We start from the raw sequence: 14,712 nt of genomic DNA on the forward strand, positions 1-14,712 counted from the left end.
TCTCCACCTCTATCACTTCGAATCATTTTGATTTTCCTTCCAAGTTGATTTTCCACTTCAACTTTATAGCTTTTAAAAGCTTCCAAGGCCTCGTCTTTGCTCCTTAGCAAAAACACATAACAATATTTAGTGCAATCGTCAATAAACGTAATAAAGTATTTCTCCATCAAATACTTGTCGGGCAATAGCAAGGGAACCCTGGAAGCGAGAGATTTCACCCTTTAGTGCAAAGTTATCTCAAATCACAATTCTTAACTTCATTTTTTTTTAAACGTGAACCATATGTATATTTAATGATTAATCAGAGTGCACACAGAATATTTCATTAAGAAACCAAAACCGTTCTTATTTCAGTCTCAATAAATAATTGTATTTGTTTCCGTGAATTTTTTTAAATAAACTTAGCCAAAGGGCTCCTCATATAAAAGAGCAAATATTCTGCTTTAAAATAGAAATTGATATAGCAAGAAAAAGAAAAAAACTGCAACATAATATGTTAATTGGAATTGATATTAGATCGTTATTAATATTCATACGTTTGACCAAAGTATATATTCTACTTGCCTTCATATATTGAAAGAAAATCATGAATGGAAATAAAATTATGGATATGTATAATATAATTACATATTAGGAAAATAAAATTTCAAGTTTGACCCTAGAAATTTTATTTCCTTCTAAGGCCGTCCAATTTAATTTGAAAACATTGCCAATTGGGGCCTATATATAAACTAATCTCACTTCCCCATCTCCATTTTTTCTTCACAACAATCAAATATTTCTTCAATTTTCATTTTAATGGGTTACACTTCATTTCTATTTATCATTTGCATTCTCAATTTTTATCAATTTGTGAAAGCAGAAAATCTTGATGTATACATAGTCCATGTCGATCATGCACAATCCGACGATCTCGAAACGTTTTACGATTCATTCTTGCCGACGAATACTAATTTAGCAGCTGCCTCGACCAATAGGACTACTGACCATCCAAGAATATTGTACCGATACCGACATGTTATTTCCGGTTTCGCCGCCAAATTATCGGAAGCTGACGTGGAAGCAATGCGGCAGATGAAGGGTTTCGTCTCAGCCCGGCCGGAAAGGATGATGCCTCTACACACCACTCATTCTCCGAATTTCTTGGGGTTGAACCAAAACACGGGCCTATGGAAAAACTCGAACTATGGCAAGGGAGTTATCATCGGTTTGGTGGACATCGGAGTTGAGCCGAGCCACCCCTCGTTCGCCGACGCAGGGATGCCGCCTCCGCCTGCGAAATGGAAGGGCGAATGCAAATTCCGCGCCGGAAAGGGGGCATGCAACAAGAAGCTCATCGGAGCTAGATTCCTCATCGATGAACTTTCGCCACTGACCGACGGCCACGGCACGCACACCGCCAGCACCGCCGCCGGAAACTTCGTCGGTGGCGCCGGATTCTTCGGCAATGCCAACGGCACTGCAGCCGGAGTCGCACCGCTCGCTCATGTGGCAGTGTATCAAGCGTGCAACGCCTACGGCTGCGGGGAGAGCTCCATCGCCGCCGCCATTGATGCCGCCATTGACGACGGCGTCGATATACTCTCGATGTCATTGGGAGATCGATTCTACCGCTATTTCTCCGACGGTGTTCTCGCGATCGGCGCTTACAGGGCCATGCAGAGGGGTATTATCATCAGCTGCTCCGCCGGAAATGGCGGCAAGCGCGGTTTGGCAAACGGGGCCCCATGGATTATGACCGTCGGAGCCAGCACCATTGACCGGAAAATAACGGCCACCGTAGTGCTCGGGAACGGCGAAGAAATCGAGGGCGAAACCGGCAAGGGTTTCCCCTCGACCGGAAAGTTAGAGCTCGTTTACCCCTGGCCATTTTTTCCCGGAGATACCTCCATTAGAGGAAAGATGGTTGTGCGCGAAAATCAAAAGGGAAAATCGGACAGCGGACAAGTGGTAAAGGATGCTGGTGGAGCGGCTATGATTCTAATTAACACATATGATCAAGGAGACACCACTTTCGATGATCCACACGTTCTCCCGGCGTTGCAAATCGGTTACGCCGATGGATTGAAAATAATCGCATACTTAAACTCGACTTCGAATCCCACAGCCACAATGTCATTTAAAGGAACTGTTATCGGTGGCGGTCGAGCTCCGGTAGTTGCTGCATTTTCCTCCAGGGGTCCTAATAAAGCGAGCCCTGGAATTCTGAAGCCCGATATTATTGGTCCTGGAGTTAACATTCTTGCCGCTTGGCCCTTTTCTGTCGAAAATAAAACCGACACAAAGTCAACATTCAACATAATCTCGGGTACATCAATGTCGTGCCCGCATCTCAGTGGGGTTGCAGCACTGCTTAAAAGCGCGCATCCTGATTGGTCGCCAGCAGCAATAAAGTCCGCTATTATGACCACGGCATATCAAGAGAACCTCAAAGGCAATCCTATCGAGGATGAATCATTGCAGCCCGCCAATGTATTTGCTATTGGTTCGGGCCATGTTAATCCTTCACGGGCAAATGATCCGGGATTGGTTTATGATATATTGCCTGATGATTATCTTCAATATTTGTGTGGCTTGAATTACCCAAACCAAGAAGTCAGCATCCTCGTTGGACGCAAGGTGGATTGCTCGAAAGAGAAGAGCATTCCTGAGGCTCAATTGAATTATCCATCATTTTCGATAGTATTTGGATCAACTCCTCAAACTTATACTAGAACGTTGACGAATGTTGGCAAGGCTAATTCATCGTATGATGTCGAGATTGTTTCGCCCGATGGTGTTAATGTGAAAGTGGAACCTAAGAAACTCGTGTTTCCGAAGTTGGGCGATAAATCGAGCTATAGCGTGACGTTCACAAGAACAACCAAAGGGGCGATAAATAGTACTACTCAAGGATTTATTAGGTGGTATAGTGCCGATTACTCTGTTAGAAGTCCCATAGCAGTTGTATTTAAAGATTGAATTATTTTCCATAGTGTTGAAATCTTCGGTTCGAAATTTTCCATGGATAATCTACGATCGACGGACATGGGATTTTCGTAATAAAAATCAAGAGGGTTGAAATTTCTTTCTTGTATTTAGTTTAACTAGTTTTCATTAACTTTGTAGCGACACTTGAATTGTGTTCAAATTTCTTATTCGATCTTCTATTTTAGTTTTCTATTACATCTTTTATATATATACTTAACTAGTTCAAAGATTAAATTTAAATAATTTAATAAAACCATTTCATAATATTTAAGATCCATCTCAAAATTTTATTTTTGTGTCCCAAAGTCGACCCGTAAATAATTACTTTATAAAAAATAAAAATAATAAAATAATGTTTCATCCAAAAAGTATATCTATATGTACATTTCAACTCTCAAATATTTTGTAACTCAAATATTTTTATAAGTCATATAATAATTTATTAATTTGCTTTTTTTTTTTTTTTTTTTTTTTTTTTTTTTTCTCTTCATTTTTCAACCGTAGAAGGCAAGCTAATTTCATTACTTCAATATAACTTGGTTTCATCTTTTCCCGCGGTCACGTGTTCATCATCTTGAGCTCTCCCATGATCGGATCATGTGCCGATACTTTTTGAAGGATGTTGTTCATCCCATCCCTTTAATCGAAGAACGAGACGACCTTTTCGTTTCGAGACTATGTGGATAAGGAGGGATGACTGCGAAGAGGTTATCCGTCAACAGTGGGAGAGCATTTCAAACTCAGACCCGGTTGAGGACTTGCGGCTGAAAAACGAGGGTTGCCAGGTCGCCTTACAATTGTGGAGTAAGTCGACGTTTATTCTGCCCCAACATCATATTGAGAAAATTCAGAAAGAGATGCACGTGCTCAGATGTGGAGTACAAACGGAGAACAGCGAATCCGAATTTCAGAACCTCAAAAAGGAATTGGAGGGAGTGTATGAGGAACAAGATCTTTATTGGCGTCAGCGTAGCAAGATTCAGTGGATTCGAGAGGGAGATCGTAATACAAAGTTTTTCCACGCTCAGGCTACGGTGAGGAAAAGAGCAACGGAGTTAACCGGATTAGAGACAACTCCGGGGATTGGGTGGCAACTGGCAGTGGAATTGAGGACGTTACCTCGAGCTACTTTAGTCACATTTTACATCAACCAAGCCATTGGACGAGGAAAAAGATGATGTGCTGGGTGATATTGAGAGGAGAGTTTCGGACGAAGCTTATCAGCAACTTTCTAGACCTTTCACCGAGGAGGAGGTAACTCGAGCCATCTCTCAGATGGCTCCCCTTAAATCTCCAGGGCCTGATGGTCTGCTAGTTCTCTTTTATACGAAATACTGGCACATTATCGGATCCGACGTTATTTCTTGTGTTCTTGATTTCTTAAATAACCACAATCTTCTCCCTTTGTTGAATAATATCTTTCTTGTTTTAATCCATAAAGTTAGACAACTTGAAAAAATTACTGACTATTTCCCCCTATCTATTTATCTGCTGCGCCGAGATTCTCATTTCTATGACAAACATTCATGGCCTTTTCTTGATAGTTTACTTTAGACTTATACGAGTTTTCATACATTCATCATTCTGTCCAATCACGTGTTCAGTGTGATGATTCTTCACAACTCTGCTTGAGGGCTTATTTTCTTCTAAAACATATTCAGTGTCTGACTCAACGCCTTTTGTTTTGACAATATGGGTGACGGAGTTGGCTCTTCCTTGATTTTATCATTTGTTAAAGCACCATCATCATTTGTGCATGCAATCAGACCGTCATCATTAAAATGTATATTTATAGATTCCATGACACTCATTGTATTTTCATTGTACATTCGATATGCTCTATTGTGTAAGGAATATCCAAGAAATGTACATGTGTCTCCACTTGTAGAGAATATCCCAAGAGGTTCCTTTTAGTAAAAGAAAAAATTTGAAGGTATTAAAATTTATATTACAAATTAAATAGTGCTTGAGGGGTAAGTGTTACAAATAATACTCTGAGGGGTAAGTGTCACATAGCGTATACTCTAGGGGTGTAAAGTGTATTTAACCCAATTATCAAAATATAACCCCGTTTTTTATATAGTTTTTAAATTTGGGGAGTCAATGGGAGGTTAAAGGATTTGATACCTCATTGGAATTATTCTAATTTCTAACGGCAAAACATTACAATGGATCATCAAATATTAGTTTGATTTTGGTTTTATTATTTTGATACTCATTTACTTCACCACAATCACTAATAAATAGATTATTAACTTTTAAATATACAGACAATATATTTAAAAGTGACACATGTCAATTCATAATAGGTTATTTGAATAATTACTTTTCTGATACATCTTTTCATAGAATACATGTTTGCATCTACGGAAGTTGAATATCAAAATAACTACCAGTATAATTTCTCCGTTGCAGATGAAAATTGCATTTAGAGCATCAAAATAGAAGTTTTACTATCTGATTCCCCATTTACTTGTGAAAGGCAATCCCATGTACAATACTCATTAGTAATCTGTAAAGTAAATTCGATTACCTTTATTATTTTTCTTTATGGTAAAATTGAATTTGATATTAAAAAAGAATCATATTATTGATTCATATTCATACGTTTGACTAAAGTATATATACAGAGAAGGAATGAATGTACTCGCTACTAATGATACATTAATGCTGCCCAACTCCGTGGACGAAATGAGTAGGTCTGATATTAAGAGTACCACTATCGGGAGATAAAAAATTGGATTGGTCACCGCTAAGTGGAAAAATCAGGTGCTCTAATACCATATAAGAAGAATAAAATTAGAGAAGTAGAAAAATGATAATATGCAATAGAAAATCCCATATGTTATGGGTTGATTTACATGAAATATATATAAAGAAAGGGTAAATGGCAAATAGGCCCATGACAAGGGCACTTAATTAAAAAAGGGTCATTCAATTTTTTTGTTTTTCAAATAAATACTGTCCATTCAAACTTATTTGCAAATAAGGAAAATTCTTTTATATATACCAAAATTACCTTCAATTCATTGAAACCCAATTCAACTCTAATTTCATGATTTACACCCCAATTTAGTCCAATTTCATCAATTAACCAATGTTAACCATAATTTCAATTTTGACCCCAATTTTGACCGGCCACCACAGGAGACCGCCGGTCTCCGGCGTTGACTTTTTTTTTTTTTTTTTTTTGAAAAACTTTTTTTTTTCCTTGAAATTTTTTTCTGGCCGGTCAACTGCACTGCCAGGTCTCCAACATTGATTTTTTTTTTTATATAATTTTGTTTTTTCTTAAAAAAATATTTTAATCAATATTACTGTATTGGCTGCTAAATTACTGTCTCCGGCAGTTATTTAACTGCAGGACACATTAATTTAACTGTTAATTGACCTTTTTTTTTTCAAAAATATTTTAATTAATATTTCTGCATTCGTTTCTAAATTATTGTCTCCAGCAGTTATTTAACTATCGGAGACAGTAATTTAACTGTTAATTGACTTTTTTATTGTTAAAAAAATATTTTTAATTAATATTACTGTATTCGTTGCTAAATTACTATCTCCAGCAGTTATTTAACTGTCGGAGACAGTAATTTAATTGTTAATTGACTTTTTTATTCTTAAAAAAATATTTTTAATTAATATTACTGTATTCGTTGCTAAATTACTGTCTCCAGCAGTTATTTAACTGTCGGAGACAGTAATTTAACTGTTAATTGACTTTTTTTTTTAATTTTTTTTCTTAAAAAAATTATTTTAATTAATATTATCGCTGTAATTTAACTGTCTTAGACAATAATATTAATAATATTACTGTTCGGGAAAATAATATTCATAATATTATTGCCCCAAACAGTAATATTACTGTTTGAGACAGTAATTTAGTAGTCAAGACAATAATATTAATCAAAATATTTTTTTTCTTAGAAAAGAAAAATTCAAAAGAAAAAAAAAAGTCAACGCCGGAGGCTGGCGGTCAACGGTGGTTAACCGACCGGAAAAAAATTTCAGGAAAAAAAAAGGTTTTCAAAAAAAAAAAATCAACGCCGGAATCTGGCCAGAAAAAAAAATTCATAAAAAAAACTATTTTATGAAAAAGGAAATTGGGGGGTTAATGTGATATATTTGTTTAAATCCGAAGTCAATGTATAATATTAAGAAAGTTAGAGCATAATAGATGGAATTGAGAAGAATTATATTATGGAGGGTATTTTAGAGTAAAGACATGTGATGAGTTTAATTGAGGGATTGTTTTTTTAGGACCAAAATACATTTAAGTTCCATATGATAAACCTTTTTGCCATATTACAAGAATTGACTAGAATTTGACTAGATAATAGAGTTTGACTAGATAACTAAATTCTAACTAATATAGATAATCAAATTATAAAAGAGTACTCATATTACAAGGATTGTATAATATCAAATAATATAATAATACTCAAATAGGTAACAAAACATTATTTTACGTTGACTCACAAACTTTTTTTGTGTATAAAATAACACCCGCCATCTCCCATTTCCCCTCACCATCAAAATACATATATATGATCTTCAATATGGGGTTCACTTCATTTCTATTTATCATTTGCATTCTCAATTTTAATCAATTTCTCAAAGCAGAAAATCTTGGTGTATACATAGTCCATGTTGAACCGACACAATCCGACGATCTCGAAACGTTTTACGATTCATTCTTGCCGACGACTTCTAACGTAACCTCAAACAGTGAGGATCAGCCGAGAATATTGTACCGATACCGCCACGTGTTCTCGGGCTTCGCCGCCAAATTATCGGCCGCACATGTCGATGAAATGCGGAAGAAGAAGGGTTTCATCTCAGCCCAGCCCGAAAGGATGTTGCAACTGCACACCACTCATTCTCCGAATTTCTTGGGGTTGAACCAAAACACGGGCCTATGGAAAAAATCCAACTACGGCAAAGGAGTCATAATCGGAATGGTGGACAGCGCAGTTGCGGCCAGCCACCCGTCCTTCTCCGACGCAGGGATGCCGCCGCCGCCTGCGAAATGGAAGGGCGTATGCGACTCCTTCGGCACACCGCCATGCAACAACAAGCTCATCGGAGTTAGATTCTCCCTACCTCAACTTCCTTCTTCAGAGAATGAAAATGGCCATGGCACCCACACCATGAGCACCGCCGCCGGAAACTTTGTCGCGGGCGCCGGATTCTTCGGCAACGCCAACGGCACTGCCGCCGGAGTCGCGCCGCTCGCTCACTTGGCCATATATGAATCATGTGGTTCCATTAGCTGCCCGAACACCGCAGTGGCCGACGCCATTGATACCGCCATCGGCGACGGCGTCGATATAATCTCAATCTCCCTCGGAGGGGGATCTCACCGAGGTTTCTTTGACGATGTTATCGCGGTCGGCGCTTACAGGGCCATGCAGAGGGGTATCGTCGTCAGCTGCTCCGCCGGAAACGACGACAGGGCCCGTTTGTCGAACGGGGCCCCATGGATTATGACCGTCGGAGCCAGCACCATGGACCGGAAAATAACGGCCACCGTAGTGCTCGGGAACGGCGAAGAAATCGAGGGCGAAACCGGCAAGGGTTTCCCCTCGACCGAAAAGTTAGAGCTCGTTTACCCTCGACAATTTCCTCCCAAAGATGACTCCGTCAGAGGAAAGATAGTTGTGTGCGAAAATGCTGTGGGACTCGAGAGAATCAACATAGGAGAGGACGTAAAATATGCTGGTGGAGCCGCTATGATTCTACTGAACACACAGGATCTAGGAGACACCACTTTTGATGATCCACACGTTCTCCCGGCGTTGCAAATCGGTTACGCCGAGGGATTGAAAATAATAGCATACCTAAACTCGACTTCGAATCCCACAGCCAAATTGTCGTTTAAAGGAACTGTTATCGGTGGCGGTCGAGATCCGGTAGTTGCTGCATTTTCCTCCAGGGGTCCTAGTAAACAGAGCCCGGGAATTTTGAAGCCCGATATTATCGGTCCTGGAGTTAACATTCTTGCAGCTTGGCCCGTTTCTCTCGAAAATAGAACCGACACAAAGCCAGCATTCAACATAATCTCGGGTACATCAATGTCGTGCCCGCATCTCAGTGGGGTCGCAGCACTGCTTAAAAGCGCGCATCCTGATTGGTCGCCAGCTGTCATAAAGTCCGCCATTATGACAACCGCATATCAAGTGAACCTCAAAGGCAATCCGATCGAGGATGAACAATTGCAGCCCGCTACTGTCTTTGATATTGGTTCGGGCCATGTTAATCCGTCACGTGCAGATGATCCCGGGTTGGTTTACGATATATTGCCTGATGATTATATTCCTTATGTGTGTGGATTGAATTACACGAACCAACAAGTCGGTATCATCGTTGGACGCAATGTGGATTGCTCGAAAGAGAAGAGCATTCCCGAGGCTCAACTGAATTATCCCTCGTTTTCGATAATATTTGGATCGACGACTCAAACTTATACGAGAACATTGACCAACGTTGGCAAGCCTGATTCATCGTATGATGTCGAGATTGTTTCGCCGGACAATGTTATTGTAAAAGTGGAACCTAAGAAACTTGTGTTTCCGAAGTTGGGCGATAAATCGAGCTATAATGTGACGTTCACCAGAACAGCAAAAGAGGTGATGGATAGTACTACACAAGGATTTATTAGGTGGTACACTAACGATTACTCTGTTAGAAGTCCCATAGCAGTTGTATTTAAAGATTGAATAATTTTCAATAGTGATATATCTCTTGACCTGGGATTTTCATAATAAAAATCAAGAGGGTTGTAATTTCCTTTCTTGTATTAAAATTAGTTAAAGTGAAAACTAAATAGTTTTGACTTTTGAGTAGCAAGACTTGACTTGCATTAAGATTTCATATTGGGATGCTTATAATCTGCAGGATTTTGGAAATTTCGAAAATTACATTAATTTATAATCTCTTGTTTCAAAATTCAGATATAATAAAAAATTTCACAATATATATATTTATTTTAATTTTTGCAGGATAATGCAAGGAAATACAAAAGAGAGTTTGACAAAATGCAATAAATAAAAGGGAAAATTATCAAGACACCCCCATCTAGCAAAAATATATACACAAGAAAAATCCCCCTCAAAAAAATAATTAAAGAAAAACCATTTAGCTCATATTCCACCAAAAATGTTATTTTTGTATTTCCAATAATACCTTTATTTGATTACAATAACTTAATTCTTAACCCTAATCATTCTCAGGTCTCTTTTTTCCTCCCCATCCGAATCTCACCACATCCTCCATCCACTACGCCACCACAGCCCAAATCCAAGCGCCTTTGAAGTCCGCGTTGGAGACTATGATAACGACGCAGCGAAGAAGATTATGCCACGACGGATTTCTCGCAGGCATATCCGAGTGAGGCGAGCGAAAGCGGCGATGGAGAACGGTGGAGTGGCGTACGGTGGAGGATAAATCAAGGCGTTGTTGTAGTACCGAGGGGAGAATGACTAACAAAGGACAGATTATGGTTTTTTTAATTTAATTTTGCTGTCTCTATTTGGATATAGCGGTGCTCGTGAAGAAAATTGAGTTTGGGTGACTTTGTTTGGGTGTTTTTAGTGGTGGTGGTTCTATTTGGGTTGGTGGTGTGGGTTGGAATCTACTTTATTTGTAATAAAAAAAATGGTTAGAATATGGAAGTGGGGTGGTGATAGTGTGGTGTGGCAGCGGCGTGGCGAGGATCACTACTAGAAAACTGTCATTTAGCAACGGACATATCCGTAGCTAAATACCATTAATCTGTTGCTAATTAGGATTTAACAACAGAAATGCTCCGTTGCTATGTCCGTAGATAAAAGCCGCGTCGCTAAATTTTAGTTACGAACCATGTTTAATCCGTCACTAATATAGCTACGGAACAATTCGTCACTAGTGATAACGAAGACGTCGCTAACCCTGGTCAACAAAATGAAGCTGCTTTGACTTTCAGCGATAGATTAAAATCCGTCGCTACATTTTTGTTGCTCTATTGAATATATTTGTCACTAGTTCCATTTCTAAATTCGTAACTAATTGAGACCGTGTATATATATATATATATATATATTTTTCAAATGTGCTTGCTACCATATTTAAATGCATGATTGAATATACTGTATACCAACAAAAATGTTCAAAAACTCAATATATATTCAATAAGCTAGAAATATTATAGAACGCATTCTGATGATCATTCAAAAGTTTGCTACATAGTCAAAATAAAACAAATTCAGTCATATCCTATAAACTCTTTGACGAGCTTTGCTCGTATTCAGTCATATTCTGTAAATTCATTGTCCGCTCTACATCTTCAGCACTCAGCATCTTCAGCAGATCCTACTCGTTGACTTTGATGCATTGCTTGAATGACAATCTGAAAAGAATTAAAGATAATACTACAATCAGAAATGAGCATAATTTAAGATATGAAGAATTACAAATAATTCATCTATATTCTAGCTAGAAAGATAAACATGTAGTACAAAGACACGTATTAACAATTTAAATATCTCAATGTTGAATGTGTAAATCACTTTCTTTACAACAAAACCAACGAAAATAGGTATTCACTTACTTGGCCATAAAATAACTACGGTGAATCATCAAATCTTGATCATTCTCACAAACCATGTTTACAATTTATTCAAGCAAGTCAAGCTAAACTGTGCATCTGCAAGTGGAAAGCAATATCGCATTCAGACTTCATATAATAATAAAAGATTTAAGTCACAATGAAACAATTCAGTCTACACTATTTTTGAGTAGTTGAATACTTTGAATTAACCAGATTTTTTGCATCAGCAATTGGTTTCTTTCTTTCTGCGAACAATTTAAAACATAAATAAATATTTTTACATAAACGTTTAATGCAAAATGTTGTTATGCATGTATCAAAGTTATACAATAGAATAGTGAGTCAAACAAAACATATGGTGATTTACCTCAACTTCATTCATATGGTGATGTACCTCAACTTTACCCATGTTGACACCATTTTCCTGTAAAAAATGTTTAAATCCATCATAGTAGGTATTAAGATTAAACACTTAGAAAAAATGTTAACACAATCAATCAACTATATCTAATAGATTCAGACATGCTCGTGGAACTACCCAACTTAGTATTCTAAATATACTCCTAGAAATATAAATCATGGATATAAAATTTTACCAAAAGTTTAGATAGTAAACATAGTGATCTAAAAGATATAAAATTCCAAACCACCAATCCCTTGTGTAGATGACATACTATTTGTTTTTATGTTTTACTATATTTTACACCAATTGATTTCTTTATCAATTTATAAACCTAAAAATTGAAACGTATAATACAAAATGATAAGAATTACTTTTTTCCCTTTCTCTACACTAATTGCACGGAAAATGTTTAAGAACCACAATACATGTATCCCCATTCTGAATGAGTTCTTATGATTACAGTGCTTCCAAAGAATCTAGTATTTTACCATAATATCTGTTTACAAAAAATTGCAGAGGAAAGAAAGTTTTCAAGATGTTATCTGTAGTCAATATAGTACAATATTAAAATGTGCGTACTACACATCACTCAAACCAGGAAAAAAAACATATACAAAAGCTCAATAAAATAGACTGGCAAACAAAATAAAGTTTGGGTAGGTAAGCACGTACCATATTTTTCTCAATCAAAATGGATCGATCTAGAAAATCACTCGACCCTAAGTCTCTGTTGAACATTCAACTTTTCAGTCCCAAAATACAATTCAAGAACTCTTACATACAATTTTATGAAATAAAGTTATATAAATCTATGTTTTAAATGTCAAACTAAAACCCAATTTAGGGCCTATAAGCAAAAACCCTAACTTCCAATTGAAGAGTGGGATAGCGAGAGAGAGAGAGGGGGAAAAGCAAACCTGGCCTATGGAGAGACTATTGTGGCGGAGGTGATAACAAAAGGCCACCCACGGTGGTTACAGCGAGAGCAAGGCGAGACATAGAGGCGTCGTCTTCTGTTAACCGCATAAGAGAGAAGGAAACTTAAAGAATAAATGGGGATAAAGAAGACGGCGGTATGGGAGAACGATATATGTGTTGAAATATATTATTTCCAACAATTATATATTTTCATACTTATTATGATATATATTTTAGATTTAATACTAGTTGAAATTATTACATTAATTTTATTTTGATTGATTATTGATTTCAATTAACTAATATAAAAAAATATAATTTTACTATTGCGAGAATCTACTGTTTAAAAATTATTTTAGAATATTATATTTATCTGTAGCTATATTCATTACTATATATTTTATTTTAGAAACGAAATTGTTATCCGTTACTAGATTTTGTCCCCAAATATCTACGTCTGTGACCGATTGGATGTCTGTCGCTAAATCTATTTCTAAATAATTATTTTAGAAACGGATTTATTAGCCGTCACTAACTACTGTCGCTATAACTGAAATTTAATAAGTAAAGAGACGATCTTTTTATTCGTTGCCAAATATGTTGCTAAATACTATTTTAGAAACATATATGTTGTCTGTTGCTAATTTCCGTCGCTATATCACAATTTTCTAGTAGTGGATGATGAGCAAATGTAGGATTTTTTGGTAAATTGGTGGAAGACGACATACACAGAGGAAATTCGCGTAGGTTAATCGACTAAGTTTTGGTAGTCGATTAAAGTGTTAGTCAAATATGTTTTAATTCATTTTTTTATTTTTTGTGTATTGATTCCGATTTATATAAATCAATAACAATTTACGTATATTATTAGTTTTGTAAAAAATGTTGCTTTCGTTTTTATGTAGTTGTGTTTTGTTATTTTTAGTAGTCAATTTCTCAATCGACTATGAAACAAAGTCGGTTAATATACATATAGGAAAAAGAAGATAAAAGACGAACAAAAAATAGTCGCCATGGGCACTATGGTAGCCGTAGTGCTGCATGGGGTGACGGTTAATGCTGCGACCTCAGCGACGGTTGGATCGACCAACCCCGCGCTGATAACGCGAAGAACTACCTCCGCGGGAACTGTTGCAGGAACCGTTGCAACTGTTGGATGAGCAGTTCGCGTTGGAGGCGTAGAAAACAGCAGCGGTCTGCTCCGGTCCAGCAATTCTTGTTTCTTCCATCTGAAGAAGAGATCGAGTCTGTAGAAAAGTGGGAAGGGGATTCTGAAAGGAGATTAGGTTGGCGATGGTCCCGTAATGTTTCGGAAGGCCGTGTAGGGTTTGTAGGACGAGTTGTTTGTCGGAGATTGGATTTCCGACATCGGCCAAGTTGTCCGCCGTTGTTTTGATTATTTGGCAATAATCGTGAATGGAGAGAGCGCCTTTCTTGAGGGACTTGAATTTTTCTTCAAGTTGAATGGCTCGATAATCTTTGTTATCGGTGAAGAGAGAAGAGATGGCGGTCCATAGGTCACTGGCGGTGGAGGTTTTTGAGAGAACCATGCTGGACAGATCGTCGGAGATGGTGCCGTAGAACCAAGATTGGAGGAGATAGTCGGCGCGCTGCCATTCGTCGGCGGAAATCGAATCCGGTCGGGGTTTTCCATGTAGAAGGTCGGAGAGGCAGAAACGACCGACGGTAATCGTGAAAAAGTGGCTCCACTTTTGTTAATTAGAATTTTTTAGATCTAGAGTAACGGGGATGAGAGATTTAATATTAGAGATGGCATGAGCAAGGTGAAAAAGATTGAGAAGGGCGGTGGAGGGAGAAGAAGCTTCGCCGACCA

The 14,712-nt window shown here is 37.6% G+C and overlaps 3 protein-coding genes and 1 long non-coding RNA gene across 5 annotated transcripts; 3 read left to right on the plus strand and 1 right to left on the minus strand.

Moving 5' to 3' along the window:
* Nucleotides 1-798: 798 nt before the first annotated feature.
* Nucleotides 799-3,086, plus strand: LOC105964500 (subtilisin-like protease). Its single transcript, XM_088818261.1, has one exon. The coding sequence runs from the start codon at nt 799-801 to the stop codon at nt 2,959-2,961; it is 2,163 nt and encodes a 720-aa protein (XP_088674387.1). The 3' UTR covers nt 2,962-3,086.
* A 561-nt stretch (nt 3,087-3,647) lies between these two features.
* Nucleotides 3,648-4,148, plus strand: LOC148770710 (uncharacterized). The gene has a single exon (XM_088818017.1). The coding sequence runs from the start codon at nt 3,648-3,650 to the stop codon at nt 4,146-4,148; it is 501 nt and encodes a 166-aa protein (XP_088674143.1).
* Nucleotides 4,149-7,450: 3,302 nt separating this feature from the next.
* On the plus strand, nt 7,451-9,755 carry LOC105967738 (subtilisin-like protease). The gene has a single exon (XM_012992355.2). The coding sequence runs from the start codon at nt 7,518-7,520 to the stop codon at nt 9,687-9,689; it is 2,172 nt and encodes a 723-aa protein (XP_012847809.2). The 5' UTR covers nt 7,451-7,517; the 3' UTR covers nt 9,690-9,755.
* A 1,421-nt stretch (nt 9,756-11,176) lies between these two features.
* On the minus strand, nt 11,177-13,046 carry LOC148770711 (uncharacterized). Of its 2 annotated transcripts, XR_016031133.1 has the most exons (6): nt 12,878-13,046; nt 12,633-12,687; nt 11,925-11,981; nt 11,757-11,802; nt 11,558-11,653; nt 11,177-11,356 (listed from the first exon to the last, which is right to left on the minus strand). It is a non-coding gene; the product is annotated as an uncharacterized LOC148770711 (long non-coding RNA). The 2 variants fall into 2 exon arrangements; XR_016031132.1 differs by lacking the exon at nt 11,757-11,802.
* Nucleotides 13,047-14,712: the final 1,666 nt, after the last annotated feature.

The sequence above is a fragment of the Erythranthe guttata genome, chromosome 5, assembly GCF_056151865.1.
Source record: "Erythranthe guttata isolate IM_541 chromosome 5, IM_541, whole genome shotgun sequence".
Lineage (NCBI taxonomy): Eukaryota > Viridiplantae > Streptophyta > Magnoliopsida > Lamiales > Phrymaceae > Erythranthe > Erythranthe guttata.